The 24,927-nt window shown below is 37.7% G+C and overlaps 1 protein-coding gene and 1 long non-coding RNA gene across 6 annotated transcripts in view; one reads left to right on the forward strand and one right to left on the reverse strand.

Moving 5' to 3' along the window:
- Nucleotides 1-2,753: 2,753 nt before the first annotated feature.
- SCOC (short coiled-coil protein) overlaps nucleotides 2,754-24,927 on the reverse strand; it is a 44,274-nt gene continuing 22,100 nt past the window's right edge. Inside the window, exons 1-5 of one of the 5 annotated variants that reach the window (XM_053901239.1) lie at nucleotides 12,538-12,646; nucleotides 10,847-10,925; nucleotides 6,658-6,729; nucleotides 6,256-6,339; nucleotides 2,754-4,354 (exon numbers count right to left, since the gene is read on the reverse strand). In XM_053901239.1, coding sequence (XP_053757214.1) covers nucleotides 4,212-4,354; nucleotides 6,256-6,339; nucleotides 6,658-6,679 — 249 coding nt within the window. In that variant the 5' untranslated portion in view covers nucleotides 6,680-6,729; nucleotides 10,847-10,925; nucleotides 12,538-12,646 and the 3' untranslated portion in view covers nucleotides 2,754-4,211. Of the gene's footprint in view, nucleotides 4,355-6,255; nucleotides 6,340-6,657; nucleotides 6,730-8,574; nucleotides 8,641-8,716; nucleotides 8,823-10,846; nucleotides 10,926-12,477; nucleotides 12,647-24,927 lie in introns of those variants that run through there. The other 4 variants (XM_053901240.1, XM_053901242.1, XM_053901241.1 and 1 more) reach the window with 4 other exon arrangements.
- LOC109249587 (uncharacterized) overlaps nucleotides 12,666-24,927 on the forward strand; it is a 131,826-nt gene continuing 119,564 nt past the window's right edge. The window contains exons 1-2 of the long non-coding RNA XR_002072646.2: nucleotides 12,666-12,986; nucleotides 20,719-20,759. This is a non-coding gene — a long non-coding RNA (uncharacterized LOC109249587). The remainder of the gene's footprint in view (nucleotides 12,987-20,718; nucleotides 20,760-24,927) is intronic.

Genomic DNA, 24,927 nt, shown 5'->3' on the forward strand with positions numbered 1-24,927 from the left:
CCTGTGCACATCTATATTTCTTTTTTTTTTTTTAATTTTTTTAATATATGAAATTTACTGTCAAATTGGTTTCCATACAACACCCAGTGCTCATCCCAAAAGGTGCCCTCCTCAATACCCATCACCCACCCTCCCCTCCCTCCCACCCCCCATCAACCCTCAGTTTGTTCTCAGTTTTTAACAGTCTCTTATGCTTTGGCTCTCTCCCACTCTAACCTCTTTTTTTTTTTTTTTCCTTCCCCTCCCCCATGGGTTTCTGTTAAGTTTCTCAGGATCCACATAAGAGCGAAACCATATGGTATCTGTGTTTCTCTGTATGGCTTATTTCACTTAGCATCACACTCTCCAGTTTCATCCATGTTGCTACAAAAGGCCATATTTCATTTTTTCTCATTGCCACGTAGTATTCCATTGTGTATATAAACCACAATTTCTTTATCCATTCATCAGTTGATGGACATTTAGGCTCTTTCCATAATTTGGCTATTGTTGAGATGCACATCTATATTTCTAATACAGAAATTGATAGCCTGAAGTAGGATACTGTTACAAGAAAAACAATGTATAGCATTGATTTACCATTCACACGACAAGCAGGTAGGACTTGTATTTCAGGTAACATTTTTAAAAAATATTTTTATGTTTATTTCAGAAAGAGAGTGCATGCAAGTGGGGGGAGGCAGAGATAGGGAGGCAGAGAATCCCAAGCAGGCTCCATGCTGTCAGCACAGAGCCTGACACAGGACTTGAATCCACAAACCCACAAACTGGGAGACCATGAGCTAAGCTGAAATCAAGAGTCGGACGCTTAACCGACCAAGCTACCCAGGCTCCCCTCAGGTAACATTTTGTCACCTACTGAGATGATAGCTCTATGGGTAGCAGTTGGAAAAGTCAGAATGTACAATGAATTGCCTGGTCCTTGGTGCTTTTAGCAAGGCATCACAAGAAAGAATTTACTAGTCTCTAAGCAGAGATGGAATAAACACCAGTATTAGGAACCTCAAAGGATTAGAGTGCCTCTGTACCCTGAATAACAAAAAAGGATTGTTTTATTTTTGAGGTGCGGGAGGTGGGGGTGGTAAGCCCAGCAAGACCTCCCCGCCACTTGGTTAAGCCACACAAAGGGATCCAGGCCTGCGGTGATAATCTGGGTGTAGCATTCCCAGAGCAGTCTTATTTTCAGTTGGTCTCAAGGTAGCCTCCATTAAAGAGAGGCAGGGTCCTGTGATGAAAAATACTTTTGAGAATTTGGTCTAGAAAAGTGCTTAATTGTGGTTCCTAACAGGTGAAACTAGAACTGTATAGACCAAAAAGCTACATTTTTGTGGGAATTTTGCCGCCAAAGAAATGTGAGCGTGGCCTTAAAACAATGGGCACCAAGCTCATGCCAGCAGTAAGTGGACTGTTTTCACGTCTCCCATAAAGGGCACACTCCTAGCCTCTACTTAGAGCCGTGGAGGGAAATGGATAAGGAATAATTTTCCAGACTGGAAGCCATTGAGGGTAATAAACAAGGGACCCCCTTGCCAGAGAGCAGAATCAGGGTCTCATCAAGGAACTTCCTTCTCCACCATCAGAGACAGACTCTTCTCAGGGTCTCCCAGGAATATCCCACAGTTGGTTTGAATCAATACATTTCCCTTTATTCCTCTTTCCAAGTTGAGAGTTTTTATTTGGGTTTCCTGACCTCACCACACCATTATAAATGGGAAGAAGTGAGGGTGAGAGCAAATAATTTGCCCATCAGTTTAGAAGTCGTCACACTATTTAGAAGCCACATCTAAAACTGATGGACCTTAATAGAGATCCTGGATTTTGAGCTGAATCAGTAACTGGTGAGGACGGGTTGAGTATGTTCTTTGTGCAGGAAGAAGGTTGTGCACAGAGACTTAATAGCAAGAGAAAAGGGCTACGGCTGTGGCTGCGAGTTGCTACCAAAATCCTCTATGTGCTTCTATGGTAAGAAAGTTGTAGCTGGAATATGGCTTCCAGCCAAAGACTACATTTCTCAGCTTCTCCATCTAGATGTAATGAAGTCTCCATGCCATTGGAATGTGGGAAAACCTACGTGCCAACAGGCCCAACACTTAAAACCTTGCAAATGTGTCCCATGAAGCCATGTCTGAAAATGGCAGAGCTATCCTCCATTCAAGCCCCCGAGTCATTATGTGGAACAAAGTCCACTAGCTTGCAATGCTTACCTCACAACCGTTAGTTGGGAGAAAAACTTCTATATTATCAATGCATTCTTGCTACAGGAACTTAGCCTAACCTAAACATTACAACCACCTTTTCCCTGACAATCTTGGATCTTCCTCTGAATTCTTTGCTTTTATTTTAAAAATTAATGTACAGGGACACCTGGGTGGGCTCATTTGGTTAAGCATCCAACGTCGGCTCAGGTCATGATCTTGTGGTTTGTGAGTCTGAGCCCGCGTCTGGCTCTGTGCTGAGAGCTCAGAGCCTGGAGCCTGCTTCAGATTCTGTTGTCTCCCTCTCTCTCTGCCCCTCCGCTGCTCATGCTCTGTGTCTCTCTCTCTCAAATATAAATAAACATTAAAAAAATGTTTTTAAAAATAAAAATCAATGTATAATATCCTCTAACATTTGTTTTAATAAAAATATTCCCCTAAACATAAAGTAACTGGTGCTTAAATAAGATATGCTACTTATCCTGTAGCTTTGAACAACCCTGGATACACCACTACGTCATTATACACACCACAGTTACTATATTAACACACACACAATCTCTGAAACAGGTTTTTATTAAACAGTAAAGCAAAACTGGAACACAAGTTTAAATGTTTGTAAATTAGGTCACAAAAGGGATGCAAAATGTTTGCAGTATAACTATTATATTCATACAGCTAAAGTCATTCATTGAATCTTACACCAATACAAACGTTAAGATTATTCCATGATTAAAAGTAGCCCAAATCTAATAACCAAAACTATATTAGTGGATCTCTCTTCCTATTTAACATCTTAACATTACTTCTGATATCAATTTTCTTACCAAATGGAATCTACAAACTAAATTTCTTGAAACTGTCAAAGAGTGACTAAAACTCTGCAAACCAAGTAGTTAGGTTTACAGAAAATTCTGGGGAAGTAGTGAGATTAAAATACTGAGAAAATATCACTTAGTATACACGTAAAACTCCTCCATTTTGTTCATGATTCTGACACTAATACACTCTCAAGGGATTTTGCAAAAGTTGATGTGCTGGGTACCACAAAGAAACCGTGAGACTAAACTCTTTGTAACTGTTCTCTTCTAGATGTGGTTGACCTAAGGTTAGTCACATTTAATCTACTTTCATATTCATATATTCCCCAAAAGATATCGTCTGTGCCACAGATCACACGAATCTGGAGTGAAAACATTTGGAGCTGGTTACTACTGTTTGCCCAGTGCCTTTCCCATCCCATTTCTGTTCTATTTCAAACATATAACCGGAGCTCATCTTTTCAGATACCAAGTGCATTAGCTGTGCAAAAGGAAGTTTTTAACAACAGACCTTCCCAATTTGATAACTCAGTTGCAAAGGAAAGTCTTCATATTTATGGCCTCTGTTTTCAATCAATTAAAGACAAACCAACAATCCTATCTTATTACTAACTATGACAAGCCCTAACTGAGAAAGTGTCTTATTTTGGTTAAGTTTCAACAATTCAAGCTCAGGTTACTCTCACAGATGATTAACTATTAAAATTACTTTTACAAATGTGAAACAATTTTTTCCTTAGGGGAAGGGAAATGGGAAGGAAGAAGCAAATGGAGAAGAGGCACAACATGGTAGACAGGGTACATAAAGCTGTGCGTTCAGTACATGATTTTGGTCACTTTTCACAACACGGTGGTTATTTTCTTGTATCTCTTAATATGCCTATAATAAAAGACAGTGCTAAACCTGTAAATCAAAGCAAATTTGATAAAACATTCATTTTCAAGTTTCATAAATATATGCATTTCTAATTATAAAGTCTCTACAATACATTAGCACATTTTCATAGACTAACATATTATACACAAGCTCATGGAAGTCTTCTGTTATGCTCTTAATTTTGCCTAGATCTGATATTATCTTCATAAATATTCAATTAAGCCACAAACAAAAGTACTATAACTTTTTGAACCTATCCAAGTTTTAAAGAAAAAAAGATCAGCAGCAATTCCATAAAACAGAAGGGATGTCAATCCCTTACTTTCTTTTGCTTTTTGTGTCAGTTGTTTGAAAAACACTAGAAGCTGACATGAGGTTTTCTATATATTGTCCAAGAACTTGGTTTTCTGATTTTAGCTTCAGATTTTCTTCCTTAACTGCATCTACTCTTGCGGAGAGGTCTATATTAAAAATAAAAAAGCCCATTATCAGTAAAATAATGGCAATGACTCCGTATCATAAAAGACTTAAGATTCATTCTTAAAATAGATAACATGATCTTTAAATTTTCTGTTTTTAAATTCAAGTAACTTTAGAATTCAGGTGAACAAAGTAAACTGAGTGCCGGTCAATAGCTAAAATTCTTAAAAAGTGATTTCACATTAGACTAAATGTTATTCTTGGTAAACAGCATTTATGTTGAGTGGTTATTTCTTTAAATGGTTATTTCTAAAAAGTACAGATTCAGTTTTTTCACCAAAATGTGAATTTTGGTTCATGCCTTAACATAAAAACTAACATGTTTGCTAGAAACGCTTCAGAAAATGTGGTAGGCAAATACAACTTGCTTTATACACGGACTATAGAAAGTCAGTTTCCAAGCAATGAAATATTTTGCATTTTTACCTTAGTAAGAAATTCAAAAGACACAGTTCCTAATGATCAAATAAAACATCACCTCCATTCATTCACTTAACAACTAAGTATTGGGTGCCCTCTAAGAGTCAGGCACTGTTCTAGAGGCAACAGTAACAAAACCCCTTGCCTTCCCAGAGCTTACATTCTAATATGCATGTGAACACATGTGCATTTAGGGGGTCCCAAGTAAAAGGAAAAAAAAGAAGGGTAAGAGTGGTAGGAAGCAAAAGGGAAGTTGCCCTTTGAAATTTTTTTTAATGTTTGTTTATTTTTGAGAGAGACACAGACAGAGAGCGTGAGCAGGGGAGGAGCAGAGAGAGGGAGACACAGAATCCGAAGCAGGCTCCAGGTTCTGAGCTATCAGCCCAGAGCCCGACTCAGGGCCCGAACTCACAGACCGTGAGATCATGACCTGAGCTGAAATTGGATGCTCAACTGACTGAGCCACCCAGGAGCCCCTGAAGTTGCCCTTTTATATAGTATAGTCAGGGATAGCTATTTTGATAAAGGGAATTTGACCAGAGACCTAAAGGAAGGAAATGAGCCATACAGAACGCAAACACCTAAGGGAAAGATTCAAGCCCCTAAGTAGAAGCATATGCTGAAAGAACAGCAAGGAGGCCAGTGTCTGAGGCAGAATGTATGAGGCAGACAGTGTGACATGACTGACTCTGAAAGGTAAAAAGTAACAGGTTTCCAGAGAGTAACCTGGCTTTTATTAACTGTGAAATAGGAAGCCAGTGAAATGACATGATCTGCTCACCCTGCTGTTACAAAAGAAAAAAAAAAAACCCACAACCTCTTAATTTCACTAAAAACCGGGATGTTGCAGGACACCCGGGTGGCTCGGTTGGTTGAACATCCAACTTTGGCTCAAGTCACAATCTCAGGGTTTGTGAGTTTGAGCCCCACATTGGGCATGCTGCTGTCAGTGCAGAGCCTGCTTCAGATCCCCCGTCCCCCTCTCTGGTTCTCCCCTGCTCACTCTCGCACTCCCTCTCAAAAATAAATAAACATTAAAAAAAAAAAAGATGTTTCACTGGTAGTATTAATTTTATGCAAGACATTTAGAAAATGAAAACAAACCTCAGATCAATTTACTTTTAATCTCTGAAGCTAAAACACTTTTTATTTTAATTTAAGCTGTATTAAAGTGGACTTAGTAATAACACAATGCTTAAAAGGGGGCTCTCATGTAATAAACAGCATTACCTTAAACCCAGAGGGATGCATAGGAACACTATTTGACTTTCTCATTGAAGCACACCTCTTCTTTAAAATCACCAGCCAAAGATGCAGGCAGGAGGGGGAAAACATTATCGAAATGGACTTTGAAGTTTATACTTTCAAAAACTGGGGGCACAGTAACAAAATTTAGCAACATAAATGCTTACAATTTCAACTATTGGATGTTATTCAAGAAAACTACAAAATGGAGGCTCACCTTCAAGTGTGTGTTGAAGTTCCAACACTTGGTTAATAAGTCGCGTTTTTTCCTCCAGTTCCACCTGATTTTCAGCATCAACTGCTGTAATACAAAGGTTTGCATTTCCTATTAACGTTAGGTACCATTTGTGTAGTGCAGCACTTAAAGTCGTACAAAATGTTTCATCTTTGTTATCTTACTTGCCTTACACAAGAACCCTGTAAAGGAAAAAGTTATATGCCCACATGGCAGATATGTTTTGCCAACATCAATTCTTTCTAGAACTAGACAGTATATAAGTCAGTAAATTAGCCAAATCCAACCCTTCTAAATATTGCTTCTCTGTTCTTTCTGTTGCTCTATGAAGCCAAAAGCATCCACAAAACCAGGAACATACAAAAAGGAAAATAAAGAACATACCATCCATGTCAGCATTCATCATCTCGGGTAACAAACTTTTGGGCCTTGGATACAAAATCCTTGATGAATCGTCTGCAATAAGAAAAAGAAACAGACACATATAGCAATAACATACCATTGTACATTTATCAAATTTTTTTAAAGGAGATAATGATCAATAGTAGTAAAGTTATGGAAGAACAAATACAAAATATTAGACACAAATTTTAAATATGTATCTTCTTAGAAAGCAGTATGGTAATAAATTACACTCATAAAAACATTTAAATATTTTCTACTAAGCAATTTTGCTCTTGGAAATTTAGCCTAAGGAAAATTACAAAGAAGGAAAAATTATACACATAAAATCTTCACTTCAACCTTATTTACAACGCACCAAATTGGAAACAACATAAACTGTCCATTCAGTCTGTAATTACTGTAGTTTCTAATTGAGTGGGTACTAAAAATAATTAGGATGACTAAAATAACATAGAAGAATGTTTATAAAATGGTGTATTCATTGATGTAAATCATGTAAAATATACATAAATACAAATAAAGAGAACAGCAAAATGAAAAAAGCTCTTCTATTAAGGATGATAATAGGGATGAAAACAAATGTGTTTAAAAATAGTTTTCATCATTAAAGTATTATTTTATATATACTGTTTAAAACTTTTTATTGATAACGTTCAAGAGAAAAATACTAGTTACCTGAAACATTAATGTGGGATAAATGAAAATATCAACCTGTTACATCCTAGTTAGAGTTAAAACAAATTAATTAGGATGTGAATAAGTAAAACATTAACATTTTATTGTTCCTATAAAAGGTTTCAAAATATTAAAGCATAAAATTCTTATGAAATACGTTGTGCTCTATAGCTAACATTCATTTCATATTCAGTGTGTTCAAGAGTTATTAAATAAACCAGATTATTACTGGTCACCAATCTAATCTACTCACTGAAGCAATTTAGACCTGTCAATATTGTTACTCTTTCAACAAATTATTTATGAAGCACCTCTTATACCCAAAACATTGTTATGCTTCCATATACTAAACAGTGGAACCCAGACCTACTGAACAAGGATGTCGACATTCTAGAACTAGAATCACATTAAAGAGTTTTCAGATACTGGCATGAATGTGAAGATAAAATGCTCAGTGTACGTACATATGAACTATCTCTGAAATAAGACATCACGTATTATTCTAAAAAAGAAAGACATTAAACATCCTACACATAGCATTATTAAAGAATTAACTAGCTACAAATGATGTAAAATTGATTTAATGCTTAATAAATCTACTCCCAAGTCTTCGGGCATCTTTCTACTTCTCTAGAATTAGTTACTCTCCCCTTCATATCTTATTCACATGGTTTTAATTCTCAGGTTCTTTGTACTTCAGAGAAAGTTGACACATATATTTGTGATATATGTACGTGTTATATACATATTACATGTGCATTATATATATACATACATATGTAATATATGTACATATGTAATATACATATAAAATTTCTCTGAAGTGCAAGGAACCTGAGAATATATACGTGATTAAATACATATTAATAATATATACACATAATATGTTAATATGTAATATGTATCAGTACATCTACATAAATCCAGGTAGACTAATTACTAAAAATCTTTTTAAAAATTATTTATTTATTTTAAAGTTTCGTTTATTTTGAGAGACAGTGTGCATGCATGCGTGAGTGGGGTAGGGGCAGAGAGAGAGAGAGAGAGAGAGAGAGAGAGAGAGAGAGATATCTCAGGCCCTGCCCCATCAGCATGGAGCCAGATGCAGGGCTCAAACTCAGAAACCAGGAGATCATGACCTGAGCAGAAATCAACAGTTCCACACTCAGCTGACTGAACCACCCAGGCGCCCCCCAAAATTATTTAAATTATTCAACTTACTATAATATGTGAAGCCCACACTTCAAAAATTATCCGTCTCCATTCAATCACCAACGTATCTCTTTACAATCGAAGAGGAAGAGTGTTAACAGTGAAAACTTTATTTGACACTTGCAATTTTCCTACCATTTCAACCACTGACCTGGCTAACACAGGTCTGGGAGGGATGACCTAGGCCACAGCCAAAAGCAAAAGTGATCTTGAGAGTACTCAGCCAACAATAGCCGGCAGCTTGGCTATTTCCCCTGCTAAATAATATATAAAAAGTACTTCAAATTTCTAATATTTGCTTTTAAAAATACAGCTAAAACAAAATTTTCATGACAAATGAGAAGTGTTGTAAGATACATAAGCCAAGGAACAAATAATCATGCAATCAATACAAATGACTTTGATATCAGATTTCGTATAGGGATATGGTATATTTTTCCTGCTTATGTTTCAGTCTAACACGAAAAGTAAAAAGTCTACAAAAGCAAACTGTTCCAAACTGATCAATGTAATCATGAAGCCAGTTTCTGAAATTTTGGCCACATGTAAACCAAACAATAGAAAATCTTTGTATGGTTTATCAACAGTTTGACTTCATCTGAAAAAATGAAGGAAAAAAAGGCAGAAAAATGGGGTGGAGGGGGATTAGAGGAAAAATGAAGCTTAGAAACACACACTAAAGACTGGGGTGGAGTCAATACCACAGAAGCCAGGCAGGCACAAGGACAGTGCTATGGGATCGACAACACAACCTGAGAGAACACCATTCATATCATAGTCCATGTAAGACTGCACTTGAGGCTTGCACAGTGCAAAATCTGCCCTACTGTATGTGGCAGCCTTGTACAAAAGGGTATTCATGATTCTTTAATAAAAGAGACAGGAGTATTGCCAGCTGCCTCTGCACAACAACAAAAAAGACAAATAAAATTTTCTATTATTATGATATGATTAAATAGGCTGGCCTCAAAATGCTTTCTTGCATATATTCAAGTTATTTCAGTAAATTTAGAGTAACAAACTGATTTATTTTATATATAAGATCAGAAGGTTCATTGAGCTCTTTGTATCAAAGCAATTTAGCCACAGATTTTTTCTTTCAAAATAAGATCAATCTTCAAACTTCATGATGTCTACATTAGCACATTAGACTGAGTTTTTCAACTATAAAATGTTTTTTAATCTATAGCTGCTATCATATCAATCCAATTTCATGTGAAATGCACTTTTTAGAGTTCACTGTCAATTCTTCTGTTCCTATACATAAATGCAAATCTGATGTGAAAAGAAAATCCAGACCAAAGTATCTCAAGTGTGAGAACACTGAAATGAATGTGGGGTGCTAAGGCTGATCTGTTTTTCCTAAGGCTGCCTTAGTTCCAAAATGATTACGGTTCTGAGACTTGTCAGCTCTGACTCAAGCCTAGATTGGATATCAGAAGTGTTTCTCAAAAATTGCAGTAAATTTTCCAAGGGATGCAAGTGCTGATGCATAGGGGCACTTGTACCCCAATGTTTATAGCAGCACGCTCAACAATAGCCAAATTATGGAAAGAGACTAAATGTCCATCAACTGATGAATGGATAAAGAAATTGTGGTTTATATACACAATGGAGTACTACATGGCAATGAGAAAGAACGAAATATGGCCTTTTGTAGCAATGTGGATGGAACTGGAGTGTTATGCTAAGTGAAATAAGCCATACAGAGAAAGACAGATACCATATGTTTTCACTCTTATGTGGATCCTGAGAAACTTAACAGAAGACCATGTGGGATAGGAAGGAAAAAAAAAAAGTTAGAGAGGGAGAGAGCCAAAACACAAGAGACTCTTAAAAACTGAGAATAAACTGAGGGTTGATGGCGGGTGGGAGGGAGGAGAGGGTGGGTGATAGGCATTGAGGAGGGCACCTTACAGGATGAGTACTGGGTGTTGTATGGAAACCAATCTGACAATAAATTTCATATTAAAACCAAACCAAAACAAAACAAAACAAATTGCAGTAAATTTTGATGCCTATCTTCATCTAGCCTTGGTCAGTGGAAGAGAACCTAGAACTATTTTGATAATTTAAGTCCTGGATGTAAGAGGTATGGAGAGAACAAGGGTCAGGAAGTGTGACAAACATTAGGACGGACCCATCTTCCATGCCCACACACTTGTGACCAAAGACTACTGTTCTACCAAAGTAGACCTCTACCTTCTTTTATAGTACCCTGAATAGTACCACTGTTAAGAGGCAGTGTAGCACAGTGATTAAGAACATAAATTTTTATTACCTGTATTTAAATCCTAGCTCTGCTATTTATAAGCTCTGGAACCTCAAGCAAGGTTATACCTCAGCCTCAGTTTCCTCATCTGTAAAATGAGGATAAGAGTATATACCTCATAGTTTTGTTGTCAAGAATTTAATGAGTTCATATATATAGCGTGCTTGCAATGGTACCTTGTACAAAGAAGGTATTGAATAATATTAGCTGTTATCTTCTCTCCCTTTTGACTCTAATTCAGGCCACAAAAAGAAATTTTGGAAAAATCATCTGGTCTAGCTGCCGCATTTCACAAATAAACCAAGGCCAAAAGTAATAATGGCTTACCCAACATCACAAAATCACAAAAGTAGTTACTGCCAGAGCCAGGAGTACCCAGGCTAGTTTTTTCCACCATACCATTCCAGGTATGCTCACATCTGAGACCTAAGATTTTGAGAGTTAAGACTGAAATGCAACCAACTTTTCTGCATCTAAAACTGACTGTGCGTTAATCAACTAAATGCTTTACATATATTATTAGTTCGTATTCATCAAATCAACAGGGCATCGTAATTTATGTTTGTGGATGCTGTATCTCAGAAAGGCTATGTATCTGCCTTAGACTTCACAGCCAACGTTTGTACCAAGAATTTGAAGGCAGGTCTAACTATAACGTTCCTGCTTTTCCACTATATAATGGAAAAAAACTTTAATAACAGCCCTAATCTCAGTTTTCCAAATATTTTGCAATCTTTGATGTTAAATCCCTTTGATATTTTACTAAGCAACTGAAAACAAATTTCATTCCCTTCAAGCTGTATCAACTTTCAACATGAGTTTATCTGTTCAGGCTCCTTCAAGTTCTGAATTGTTCTGGTTAGATAAATGCAGTCTGAGATTCTACAAGATTAAGGAATTGATTTGATCGGTCCAATGAGGACAGGAACGGAAGCTAGAGTCCCAGAGAATGACTAGCTACCGTGAATTTAATCAAAGAGTACGGCAACAATATACAGGCACAGCTTTGGATCTTCAGGTACAGACTTACGGTGTCGGCAGCACAGCATTTTAACATTGTTACGTCATAGTAGTGGTCTCGCTACATTGTATAACAAAAGTCCTGCCTTTCAGAAATGTATCTTCTCTCTCCTTTTCAATCCTAACTCCCCAAAACTTGCTCAGCAGGACCCTAAAGCCCAAGTAGAAACTAACCCGGGAGCTGCTTTCAGCCCCTGGAAAGCTGTCGCCAAGCCCTTATTTATCGCTCACTCGCCACCCTCCCCGCCTTGGCATCCTCTCCCCACAACCTGCGGGCTCTCGGCAGAGCACCCACGGACTAGTCCAGGCGTGCCAGGTCCCATTCCACCCAAACGCCCCTCCGCCGTCCCAATCAGGGCGGGAGGCTGGACAACGGCCTTCGACTCAGAAGAGACGGTGAGAAGGCGGCAGAACGTCCGCCTCAGAGATGAAAGCAGCCCCTCCCCAAAGGAACCTCTAGGCTCAATAATGAGAAGATGAGACGGAGGTTGCGCAGGGGCTCTGCAGACAGCCAGGCCTCCGCCGCCCACCAAATGCCCAGGCCCGAGGCCGCTCTTCCCGGGCCCCTGGTGCGCCGGATCGCGTCCAGTCTACCCCGCCCTCCAGGCCCTTGGCTGTACCGTGGCCGCAAACTCCAATAGCCCGGGGCCAGGCCCTCCGCCGCCCAAGACTGTCCTCACCTGCCGTTGGAGGCGCTGGGAGTGGGAGGGATAGGGAGGACGCCTCAGGCCCCAACACTTTCACCAACCGGTACCGGCAGCTCCGCCCTCTGCGCCCACAGAGCGTGCGCGGAAACGGGAGTCCCGCCCTGTCCCGCCCCGTCCTGCCCCGTCTCCCACCAATCCCCACTCAAGAAGGCACGCCTGCGCATTAGCTGTACGACGCCCCAATCGTCCTTTGTCGAAGCCCAGGGATCCACCTTTTGCCATAACAAAAGGACGTTGGCATCCAATCAGGATTGAGGCTGATGTGGGCGGGTCCAGGAAAAGCAACACCCAATGGCAGTACAGAGGCGAAGTTAGGCGTGAGAAAGCCAGTACCAGGAAAGCAGCCCTTCGGTCTCAGCAGGAGCCTGAAAATTGGGGTCAGAAATCCAGTGTGGAAAATTCTGACAGCTGTCAGGAAGGAGGTTGGTAAAACCAAATGCCGGGGGAGAGAGAAATCATTCAGATTTAAGAAAAGGGTATTTGTGGGCGTGAAAGATAGATAAAGCCAGTATAATACTGTAGTACCTCAATTCAAAAAGCAAACTTTTCCATATTTTTAAATTTCCCAAATACCCCTAGTGGATTGTTCCTCTCCACCTCCTTTCCAAACGATTATTAAATCCATAGTGCACCTGACCATTTAATAATATTTTAGAATTGAGAAAATACTTTAACAGTACTTTGATATATAGAACTTTCGCTCACCTTCTCTCATTTTGATTCTCACAGCAACCCACAGAAAGAAACTGAAGCTTAAGAATAAATAAATGTCTTGCTCAGGGTCATACATTCAGTGTGAAATGCTGTGGCCAGGCTTTGGGATGTAATGTAATCTGGCTTGATAGCATTCATTGATATCTAGCACTTGACACAAAGCAGCATCCTGCTTGTGTTTAGTATTTGTGAGTACAGGGTAGTAATACCATATTGTTTTGGCTCTGGCACATTCTCCTGAGTTGTAGAGGTGAGCCTATGTCTGCCTGTTTCTTGATTTTTCACTTAGGGTTCAGTTTGCTGACATACCGCCTTAATCCTTTTAAGAATATATATATATGTATATATATGTATATATATATATACATATATATATATATATACACACACACACACACACATATATGTGTATATATATGTATATATGTATATACACATATATATGTGTGTGTGTGTGTGTATACACACATATATATGTATATATATCTAAAAATCTTCCATTCAGTATTTGAGAACTGTATATTTGGCTGGAACTATGTGACATAATCTGAGAAAATATACTAGAATGCAACACAGGAGCTAAATAAATGGAAAATAAGAAAGATCCAGTGTATATCCAGTAGGAGTGTCAAAAAGAGAAATTACAGACAATGGGTGTGAGCAGTATTCAAAGAATAATAACTAAGAATTTTTCAGGACTGTGGAATATTTGAATGCTCAGATTCAAGAAGCACTTAATTCTTGCACAGGTTAAAAATAAAGAATTTCATACCTGGACACATCCTGATGAAACTGCAGAACACCAAAGACTAAGAAGTATTAAAAGAAACTTTGTTGTTGTTAGAGCATAAAATATACATGCTGTTTATAGTATAAAATACAAATAACAAAAAAAAAGTACCATCTTCTTATTTTATTTTTGATTTGTTTTAGAGAAAGAGAGCATGGTGCACAAGCAGGGGGAGAGGGGCAGAGGGAGAGAGAGAGAATCCCAAGCAGGCTCTACACTCAGTACGGAGCCCCGTCAGACTCCAGCCCCCAATCCTAGAGTTCATGGCCTGACCTGAAATCAAGAGTCAGATGCTCAACTGGCTGAGCTACCCAGGCGCCCCTCATCTTAACTATTTGAAATTGTACAGTTCGATAGTGTTAATTATATTCACATTGGCATGCAACCAGTCTCCAGAACACCTTTCATCTTGCAAAGCTGAAACTTTATACCCATTAAAAAGCAACTCCTCATTTATCTCTCCCTCCAGCACCTGGCAACTGCCATTCTTTCTGTCTCTGTGAATATGACTACTGTAGGTACTTCATGTATGTGGAATCTCTTTCAGTATTTATTTTTTTGTGACTGACTTTTCACTAATCATAACATCCTCAAGGGTCATCCATATTGTGGCATGTGTCAGAATTTCCTTCCTTTTTAAAACAAAATAACATTACATTTATGTATAGAGCACATTTTGTTTTTCTATATATCTGTCAATGGATACTTGGGTTGCTTCCAACTTTTAGCTATTGTGAATGCTACTATGACAATGATGTGTGCAAACATCTCTTTGAGACCCTGCCTTCAATTCTTTTGGGTGTATATCCAGAAGTAGAATTACTGGATCATATGGTAATTCTATTTTATAAGCAACATTTTTAAATGTGGTAATGAGGGGCACCTTGGTGGCTCAGTTAGTTAGGCATCCGACTTTGGCTCAGGTCATGATCTCACGGCTCTTGAGTTTGAGCCCCATGTCAGGCTCTGTGCTGACAGTTCAGAGCCTGGAGCCTGCTTTGGATTCTGTGTCTCCCTCTCTCTCTCTGCCCCGCCCCTGCTCACGCTCTCTCAAAAATGAGTAAATGTTTAAAAAAATTTAAAAAAGAATATGAAAAATCCTAACAGTGCTATAAACTAGCACTGAAGCAAAAACTGGTAGGACTGAAATAAGAAACCAACCCACAGTGCAGCTGAAGAGTTCATCACTCCCCTCTCTGTAATTTGTAAAATAAATACACATATACAGAAAATTAGGGGCGCCTGGGTGGTTCAGTTGGTTAAGCATCCAACTTGGGCTCAGGTCATGATCTCACGGTTTGTGAGTTCGAGCCCCGTGTAGGGCTCTGTGCTGACAGCTCAGAGCCTGGAGCCTGCTTCAGACTCTGTGTCTTCCTCTCTCTCTCTGCCGCTCCCCTGCTCACACACACCCTCTCTCTCTCAAAAATAAATAAAACATTAAAATTTTTTTTAATTATATAAAAAAAGAAAACTAGTAAGGAACTCAAGTCCCAAGCTTGGCTTGCACATTAAAATCACCTGGGAATCTCTTAAGAATTCTAAAGAACAGGCTACACCCCCTACTTCTTAAGTCACAATCTCAAGGGTTGAGATACAGGCATTGATACTTTGGGAAGATACAAAGGTGATTTCAACAGAGTGCGGGAAAATTTGGGAACTATTGTTATAGAAGACCTTAAAAAGCCTATCAACCAATTTCACCTAGTTGGCACTTATAAAAAATTCCATCTAATAACTAGAACATAACTTCTTTTCAAATGTACATGGAGTATTCAAGAAAATGGATCATATTCTCTATCATGAAACAAACCTCAACACATTTAAAATGATTGAAATTAAAAAAAATAAATAAGATCATTGAAATCATATAAAATATTTTCTTTTCTTACAAAAGAATTAAACTAGAAATCAATAACAAAGGTATTTGTGAAAAATTTAGAAATTAAGTAAGTATATAAATTCTACACAAACTCTTCCAGACAATAAAATAAGAAAGAACACTTTCCAATTCATTGTATAAGAACAGTGTTACCCTGATTCCAGAACTAGACAAAAACATTAAAAGACATAAAACTGAACATAGACACAAAAGTCCTTTACAAGTTTTTAGGAGATTGAATCCAATAATTGCTCCTAGACAAAGGGTCTGAACAGTTGTGATTCCTGATCCCAGAACTTTCACTTTTCTCACAGATTATGGTCTAAAGCTGATCCGAAAACTCATATGGAAAAACAAAAGATACAGAATAACAATGTTGTAATAGAACCATAAAGTTAGAGGACTTATACTACCTTATTTCAAGTCTTATTATAAAGTTAAAGCAATAAAATAAATGGAGTATTGTTATAGACACATAGGTAAATGAAATAGAATAGAATCTAGGAATAAACCCACACATAATATGGTCAATTGATTTTCACAATGGTACCTTTCATGAGAAAGGATAGATTTTTTTCCATAAATGGTGCTGGAACAACTGAATATCAGTTGAAGGGAAAAAAAATGAACCTCGATCCCTACCTTATAGCATACAGAGAACTGTTAATTCTGAATGGATCATAAATTAAAACATAAAAGCTTAAACTGTAAATCTTCTAGAAGAGGTCAAAGAAAAAAGTCTTCATCTCTTTGGTGTTGGCAGAATTTTTTGTGAAAGGTCACACACACACCCATAAAAGAACAAAATGATTAATTGAACATTATAAATATTAATAATTTTTGCTCTTCTTTTTAATGTTTATTTTTGAAGAAGAGAGAGACAGAGCATGAGTGGGAGAAGGGCAGAGAGAGAGAGAGAGGGAGACACAGAATCTGCAAAGCAGGCTCCAGGCTCTGAGCTGTCAGTACAGAGCCCCATGTGGGGCTCGAACTCACCAACTGTGAGATCATGACCTGAGCCCAAGCTGGATGCTTAACCAACCTATCCACCCAGGTGACCCTGCTCTTTGAAAGACACCATTTTGAAAATGAGGACAATGTATAGACTGGGAAAAAAATCATAATATGTGATCTAACAAAGGACTTGAATTCAGAATTTCTAAGAACTCTTTCAATCAATAATGGAAAAACATCCCAGTAAAATAATGGAAGAAAGCTTGTCAGCAATAAAAAGTAACAAAGTACCAATATGGATGAATCTGAAGTGTATTATGCTGAGTGAAAACAGCCAGATAGAAAATGTGCAAACTGTATGATTTTATTAATATAAAGCTCTAGAGCAGACAAAACTTATTTATTATAATAGTTGGATCAGTGGTTGCCTGGGGTTGAGGACAGATAAGAGTTGACCACAGAGAGGCCTGAGGGAACTTTCTGTTGTAGTGGAAATGTTCTATATATTTTTATTGGAGTGGTGGTTACATGTGTATATGACTGTCAAAAGTCATCTTCTGTAACTTAAATTGTTTGTATTTGATTATATATTATTTTTTCCCACTGAAACTGATTTTAAAAATTTATTTATTTATTTATTTTTGAGAGAGAGAGAGACAGAGACAGAGCACGAGTCGGGGGAGAGGTCAAAGTCGGATGCTTAACCGACTAAGCCACCCAGGTGCCCCTGCAACTGATTTTTTTTAATGTTTATTTCTTTTGCAAGAGAAAGAGAGAGAGTGGGGCAGGGCAGAGAGCGAGAGCGAGAGAATCCCAAGCAGGCTCCTCGCCATCAGCGCAGAGCCCAGCATGGGCCTCAATCCCATGAACCGTGAGATCAGGACCTGAGCCAAATCAAGAGTCGGACGCTCAACCAACTGAGCCACCCAGGAGCCCTGAGAGTGATTTTTTTTTTTTTTTAAATGAGAAGACTATCCAGGATTTCTTTAGGGTTTGAAGTATGCTAGATATGCTACATGTGTTATTTTACTCAGTTCTCAAACAATCCAATGATGTAGGTATTATCCATCCCATTTTGGAGATGAAATTAAGGCTTAAATTGTCCAATATCATACAGCTAGTGATAGGCTGAATTCAAACTTCTCTTTTTATCAGTAAAGTAAGTATCATAAAACCAACTTTATTGAACTATTATCAGGATCATTAGAATTAAGTAAAAATAAAGCACTGCATAGACTTTCCAATTTGAAATGACTTTGAAACCACAGCCCAAAGAAGGTGTGGGTTGGAACTTGCTGCCTCAACCTAACCAACTCAAATTCCCACTAAAACAAAACTATTAACGTTTTCCATAGGATTTAAACCAGACCCAGGGTCTCATGATCTAATAGTCAAAATGTCCAGGACCCAATCCACAATTATTCAGCTTATGAAGAACTATGAAATCTCAATTCACATGGGTATAACAGTCAACAGATACCAATACTAAGATGACACAAATGTTGAAAATATCCAGAAAAGATTTTAGGCAGCTATTAAAAAGTATCTGAACAAGCAATCATGAAAAATCCTGAAACAGAGGTTACAATTGAGAGTATAAGTAACATAATAAAAGCTATGAATACGAACCAAATGGAAACTTTATAACTGAAACCTAAAATAACTAAAATGGGAAACTGAAGAATCAGTGGTATGATGGAGGTGAAAGAGGAAAGAGTGAACTTGAGGAAACCTCAGTAGAAGTGGTGCAATTTGAACTACAGGGGAAAAAATGATGGGAAAAACCAATCAGCCTCAGGAATGAAAGACAACAAAAGAGATACCATTTTGTGTCATCAGAGTCCCAGAAGGAAAGGAAGGAGAGTTTGGTTCTAAAAAATACTTGAAGAAATAATTGTTTTCCAAGCTTCGCAAAGACAATTTCATAAGGGGAGGGTGCGATTAGGAAAATAATGTCTCAAAGGCTCTGGGGGTTGGGATACAATGAGAAAGACCCCTGAGAAACACTAATCTAGAGCACCAGTACCACTAAACTGCAAAGAGAATGCACCAAACAGCATTTATTTCCTGATGGAAGAAGAATGTACCACCACCTATGAAATAGTCTTGCCTGCCCGCCCCCACCAAAAAAGGAAAAGAAATTGCAACCTGACCTGATCAAGCCCATAAAGTAGCAATTTAATAGGAAAACAGAGGTCAGAGAGAAATATGGTAAATCTACCACCTGGACAAAATTAGCAAAATTTGGCTCTCAAGAAAACGACAAAAACAACCTTTTCTTCAACAAAAAGAAAATAAAATGCACTGGGTGGGAAAAGAATGCAAAGAAAACCTGTAGATAAAAGGACACTTAAAATACATACTTTTAGGGGCACCTGGGTGGCTCAGTTGGTTAAGCATCCAACTTCAGCTCAGGTCATGATCTCACAGTTTGTGGGTTCAAATCCCGCGCAGGGCTCTGTGCTGACAGTTTGGAGCCTGGAGCCTGCTTTGGATTCTGTGTCTCCCTCTCTCTCTGCCACTCCTCAACTCACGCTCTGTCTCTCAAAAATGAATAAACATTAAGAAAAAAATTTTTAAAGACATTTTTAAAAACAGACAAAAAAATCTATGGTTTATTTTGGATGCTAAAACCACCGAAAAGATGCAAGAAAATGATTGTCATCAAGTAGAATATGATTATTTTAAAGCATTTGCCTTTTAAAAAATTCTGGAACCAAACATATATCTTGTAAGATATTTTAGAGTTTAAAGGAAGTCTTTAGAAAAACTATCTCAAAAAAGAGAATGTACCAAATGATAATCCTAAAGTTAGCAATATATCAATCACAGAATATTGCAAATTTGATAAAACAGTGTTACTGATAATTAAGTTCTGCCCTTGAATGTAGAAAAAAACCCTTGATAGGGCCTGGGTGGCTCAGTCGGTTAAGTGTCCAGCTCTTGACTTCGGCTCAGGTCATGATCTCTTATTTGTGGGTTTGAGCTGCACATTGGGATTTCCTTTCTCTTCCTCTCTCTCTCTGCCCCTCCCCCGCTTGTGTGCTCTGTCTGTCTCTCTCAAAATAAATAAATAAACTTAAAAAAATACTGTATAAAAAAAGAAAAAAGAAAAAGAAGAAAAACCCTTGAAATAACAAAAATATAACAAAAAAGAACAGTACACCCAAGTGGATAGAAAAAGGAAGTTGAAATTTTACCAAACTAGTCCTGAGTAAACATTCATTAAGCTATACATTTATTTTTATATAAAAATAAATGCTCCATATTTGCATTATATTTTTCAATTAAAAAATGGTTTAAAAATAGCCACAAAATTCCCTTCTTCTGAATAAGGCAAACATACATGTACAAATAGAAATCACTGAAATTGCACAGAAATATTTGATTATAAGATGAACATTTGTTATCTGGGATATGCATATATTAATTTATAACCATCTAAATAAAAGCGTAAAAGTAAAATACTCTTCGTAAAGAATGGGGAACTCTAAATTGAAAACTATTGTTACAGAACAATGTATTATGTAAGGAAGAAATGATAAATAGTAGAGAACTTCCAAGATCATTTTGATGTTTCAGCCTGACATAATCTCATCATGAACATGAAACTTCTAACTTAAGCAATTAGAGAGTTCTAAACATTCTGGGGATATTTTAAAGTGAAATATGCTAAATGGAGGCATTTTGATAACTTTCAAGTGTAACCAGGTGTGTTCCCTGATACTTTAAGCTCATTAATTTGCAAAATGTGTTTCATCTCATTCCTAAATAAGAACTCACATTTTCCTTTTTACTTATTTTTTTCCCTTGAAAGGTTATTGAATTCATTGGAGAGTGAGTGATGTCCTAAATTTGGTGAGTCAAGAATATACTCTACTTGTTGAAACTTGATTTCAAAACTAGACTTAAGAGTATACCATGCTGCTATTTGGTAAATTAAGCTGTTCATGTATACTTTTTTCAACATTATAATTTCTTGATAATAACCAATAGTTGGCTAATTTGATTAGAGTTATTTTCATTCATTGGTTTAATAGAGAAAAAGTAAGAAATTGCCAGTGTATTTTTAGAATTTCTCAAATGAGAATTCAGAAGGACTTCAGGGTCTTCATGGAATCAAGCTTTGGACTTTATGGCAAAACTGAAAGTAATTGGGAATGATTCTGCAGTCTTGATGCTCATTTTTCTCTACACAAAGTAATGTTTAATCAGTTTCCCAAAGATTGGTGCTTATACCTCTGGCTGTGCAAGATTAGCCTTTAAAAATCGTTGCATATTTTATTGTAATTGAAAAATACAAATAATACAACCGACCCTCAACTTGCAGATGTTGTTGCCTAAAACAAAGGTATGTTCAGAAATAACGTTAATTAAAGGGTTAATTTAATGTGGCAAAAAGTGTGATGATGGTATGCAAAGGACTGGTTTGGAAAGCCTGATCTATCAGCGTTGTAATAAGCATTGGTTTGAACAAGAGGAAGCCTGGGTTCCAGCTCTGGCTCAATCTATATTTGTCCATTCAATTCTTCATATATTTACTAGTTGAAAATTTTGGTTCAGGGTTCATTATAAGCTAAATACTGTAGAATATCCAAATATTTGAAATTGACCATAAATCTGTAGAGGATGAGTCACTTTTCTATAGACTCCTGTTTCCTCAAGTGAAGGATTGTAATACAGTTCATTCTGCTTCTCTAATATTATATAAAATACCACTGCATTTATCAAAGAACACTACCAGTGAGTGATAACAGATGATTCCCATATTTAAGAGTCAACCTTTGATGGTTTGGTTGTGTCTGACCATCTAGCCCTTAGTAACAGGCCTGCCATAGGTCCTGAAAGCTTTCCTCAGTGATTGATCTTTGCGCCACTCCATTCCCGCTTTTAAGATTTTGGGTTTCTGTGGTTCTCTATATGCAAATCTACGATTATTAATCATTTTGGTTGGGTGCATGCTCCACTACATCTTCATAAAACACTTTGCTTTAAAATCAACAGTAATCATTGGGCTCTGGGAGCATAAAGGGGATTCTGTTTTAATATGACAAAGTGATTCTTTGACATGCATAGGTGTCAGGGTAATAGTGAAACTGATATTTTGTACCAGAATGCCTTACTAGCAAGGCTAAGAGTGCTAATGTATTTTCCTACTTCCAATATACAAGCATGATTCTCATACTTTTCTGTTTCCCTAGTAACTGTTTGTGCTAAAAATAACCAACTTGGGAGAGTTCCTCTGTTAGGCTCTGAGATTTTACGTTACTTAAAGGCTAACAAGTTAGCCTGTTATGAATTCATGAATGCTGGTAGGAGACAGGAGATGCCTGGTCAGAGTCCGAGAACTCTATTAGGGATAGTTCGCCAGCAACGTGAGCTTCACGCTGGCTAGCTTCTGTCCTCCACATTCCCCAAGTCCCACAGTGGGGAGGCTGAGGGACCCAGGTAGGTGCCTGCACACACAGGGGGTTACAGTACAGGGAGGAATACTGAACTCAGGGAGTCCATTGCTTTTACGGCTAGTGGAAGCAAGCTTGCTCTTTAACCAGGGAGAGGCATTACCTCAACCCTTAAAGTCGCACTCTGCAAGTGCACCCCAAGAAACGGTCTGGATAAAGACTTCTTAGCATGCCAGCAAGAGCATATAGTGACACGCAGGGCTAATTACGGACTGCCTCTCCCCCAAATCTCTAACTTGAATAATCTTTAGTTCTGTGACAAATTCCCATTTTTCTTCTTCCTTCCTTACGCAATTATTTCAGGGTAATACTACAAAATGTCTGTCTCATAAAATGATAGGGTGCCTATAAGTCAAAATGGAAGAGAACCACACTAGCCGGCGTGGAAGAAGCATCAGTAGAAGTCAATGGCACAATAGCAATCGTGTTTTTTAAAATCAACCAGGTATTTTTTTGTAGCTATTTTGGAGTCCTACCTTTTCTTTTTCGCTGTTTCACTGAACTTTGCAACAATCAGAAGGAAGGAAAAACCTGTCTGTAGTTTGTTTTAAAATAAGTGGTTAAAATTAGAAATTTTCAGGATAGTTAGTAACACTCATCACAGCAAAAGCAGATCAAAGCGTCCTCAGTTTGAAGCAGGGATTTGTCCAGGCTGTTTTTCTCCTTTTCTCGTGAAGGCAGATAACAAGAGAAAGGCTCGCTACTAAGGGATGAGGGCTTTGCTTGTGTCCCTGCTCAGAAACAGCCTGTGTCTGGTCTAGAGTCTGATGACAACTAATTTAAATCAGTTCAAGTCCCCTTAAAGCTGTAGAAGAAACAGGTCCTCAAGTTATGGAAAGAGCCCAGAATTCCTTGTTACTCATCCTTGATGATAGACTTGTGAGTTTTGAGTTTCTTTATGTACAACAGGCAGCAAATTAGAAGAAAATACAATGTAGTTTTCATTTTGGGAGAAAATTGATATGGCCTTCAGAGGTATTTTGGAGTTCATCCTTCTTACAGAAGTTTCTTCATAAAAAGAAATTTTTTTTTTAAATAAATAAAGAAGTTTCTTTAGAGGTGATCTCTCTGTATTTTTATGTTTCAGGGTATTAATTTCATTTAGAACATTGTTTCTCCAATCTGAAGAGGTTTTTGTTGAAATAAATTTTAATATTTTTGTCTAACAAGCATCACTGGCCACAACCCAACTCTGTATTTTAACATTTCTTGCAAGCATCTCTGTGGTTCAGTTTTGGAGTTGATGTAAAAAGTGTATAGTCTACTCTTAACATCACCTCATAAGAGCCACTGGCTCTTGTGCTGCAAGTGGCCATCTACGGGAATGGGAATTACAGAGCTTATCCTAAAGGTCTGTTGGGAAGATGAAAGAAAAATATCTGAGGGCAAGTTGCTTGGCATGGTGGTCTAGAAGAACTAATTGTATCTAAAACCTCCTAAACCTGATTCCTTAAATTCCTTGAAGGGACCAGTTGATCTGCTTCATTAATGTAGCCCCATTGCCAAGCTTGGTGCCTACGTATGTGTCCACAAATATAGGTTGTATGAATGAATGACTGAGTGTTCTGCCACTTTTTCTGTCTTATAAAAAGCAGGCATGTCTGTGCTGCATGAGAGGATGATAGTGTATTTCCACAGTGTCTTTCCACCTCAGAGCTCATATAACTTTCTGTCAAATTATCTCACTGCTCCTCATCACATCCCATTGAGAGGGCAGAATAGCCAAAGAAGTCATTTTCCTTATGGTTCCAGTCAGGGATCTTCACACTTACACCACATTAAGCACACATGAAACATCACCTATAGTGACAAGCATGGTGACCTCATCATAACATATACCTCTGACAACTAAAGGAGATATTCAGAATAAACTGAGATACCATGAATGTCATTTGGGGGCCATAGACAGGGAACTGCTAGTGACTTGAGTGCATGTATTCTCTTTTGAGATGGTACACTAGTGACCTCTAGTGGCAAAATTGATTTAAGATAAGTTTCTATTTCACGACAAAACTTTTTTATTTCATTACCTCTATCCTTATGTTTTCCCTTCCCTTTAGTAACATTTTCTGCTTGTAGAATAACTTTAATTATACACAGTGATTTGTACATACAAATATTATTTTTGCATTTCATAGAATCATAGAACTTTTGAGCTGAAAGAATTCTCAATTTATTGGTTTTATTTCATCATGTGCCAAAAAAGAGCCCCAGCAAAATGCCCCAGGAAAAATAAAGTGACTTGCCTGCAGTCTCACTTCGGGGATGGGAATAAAAGTCTAACGAGTCTAAGGTTATTTCCAAACGTCAGACAGCACCCCCAGCTGATGTCTGACCTCACTAGCATGAGAGACCCCTAAGGGAGAACTACCGCTAGGCCCCTCCTGAATCACTGAGACACAAAAATCGTGAGCAAAATAAAGTGAGTGTTGCTTTACAACACTAAGTTTCTGGGTTCGTTACACGGTAATAATAGCCATAACGAAGAGTTTATTTAGGAACATTTTCCAATTCTATAAAAAATAGTGAATGAAAAATACAAACTAATGTGCAGTTCTCAAATA

Source organism: Panthera pardus, unplaced genomic scaffold (genome assembly GCF_024362965.1).
Source record: "Panthera pardus isolate Hobbes unplaced genomic scaffold, ASM2436296v1 HiC_scaffold_13, whole genome shotgun sequence".
Classification (NCBI taxonomy): domain Eukaryota; kingdom Metazoa; phylum Chordata; class Mammalia; order Carnivora; family Felidae; genus Panthera; species Panthera pardus.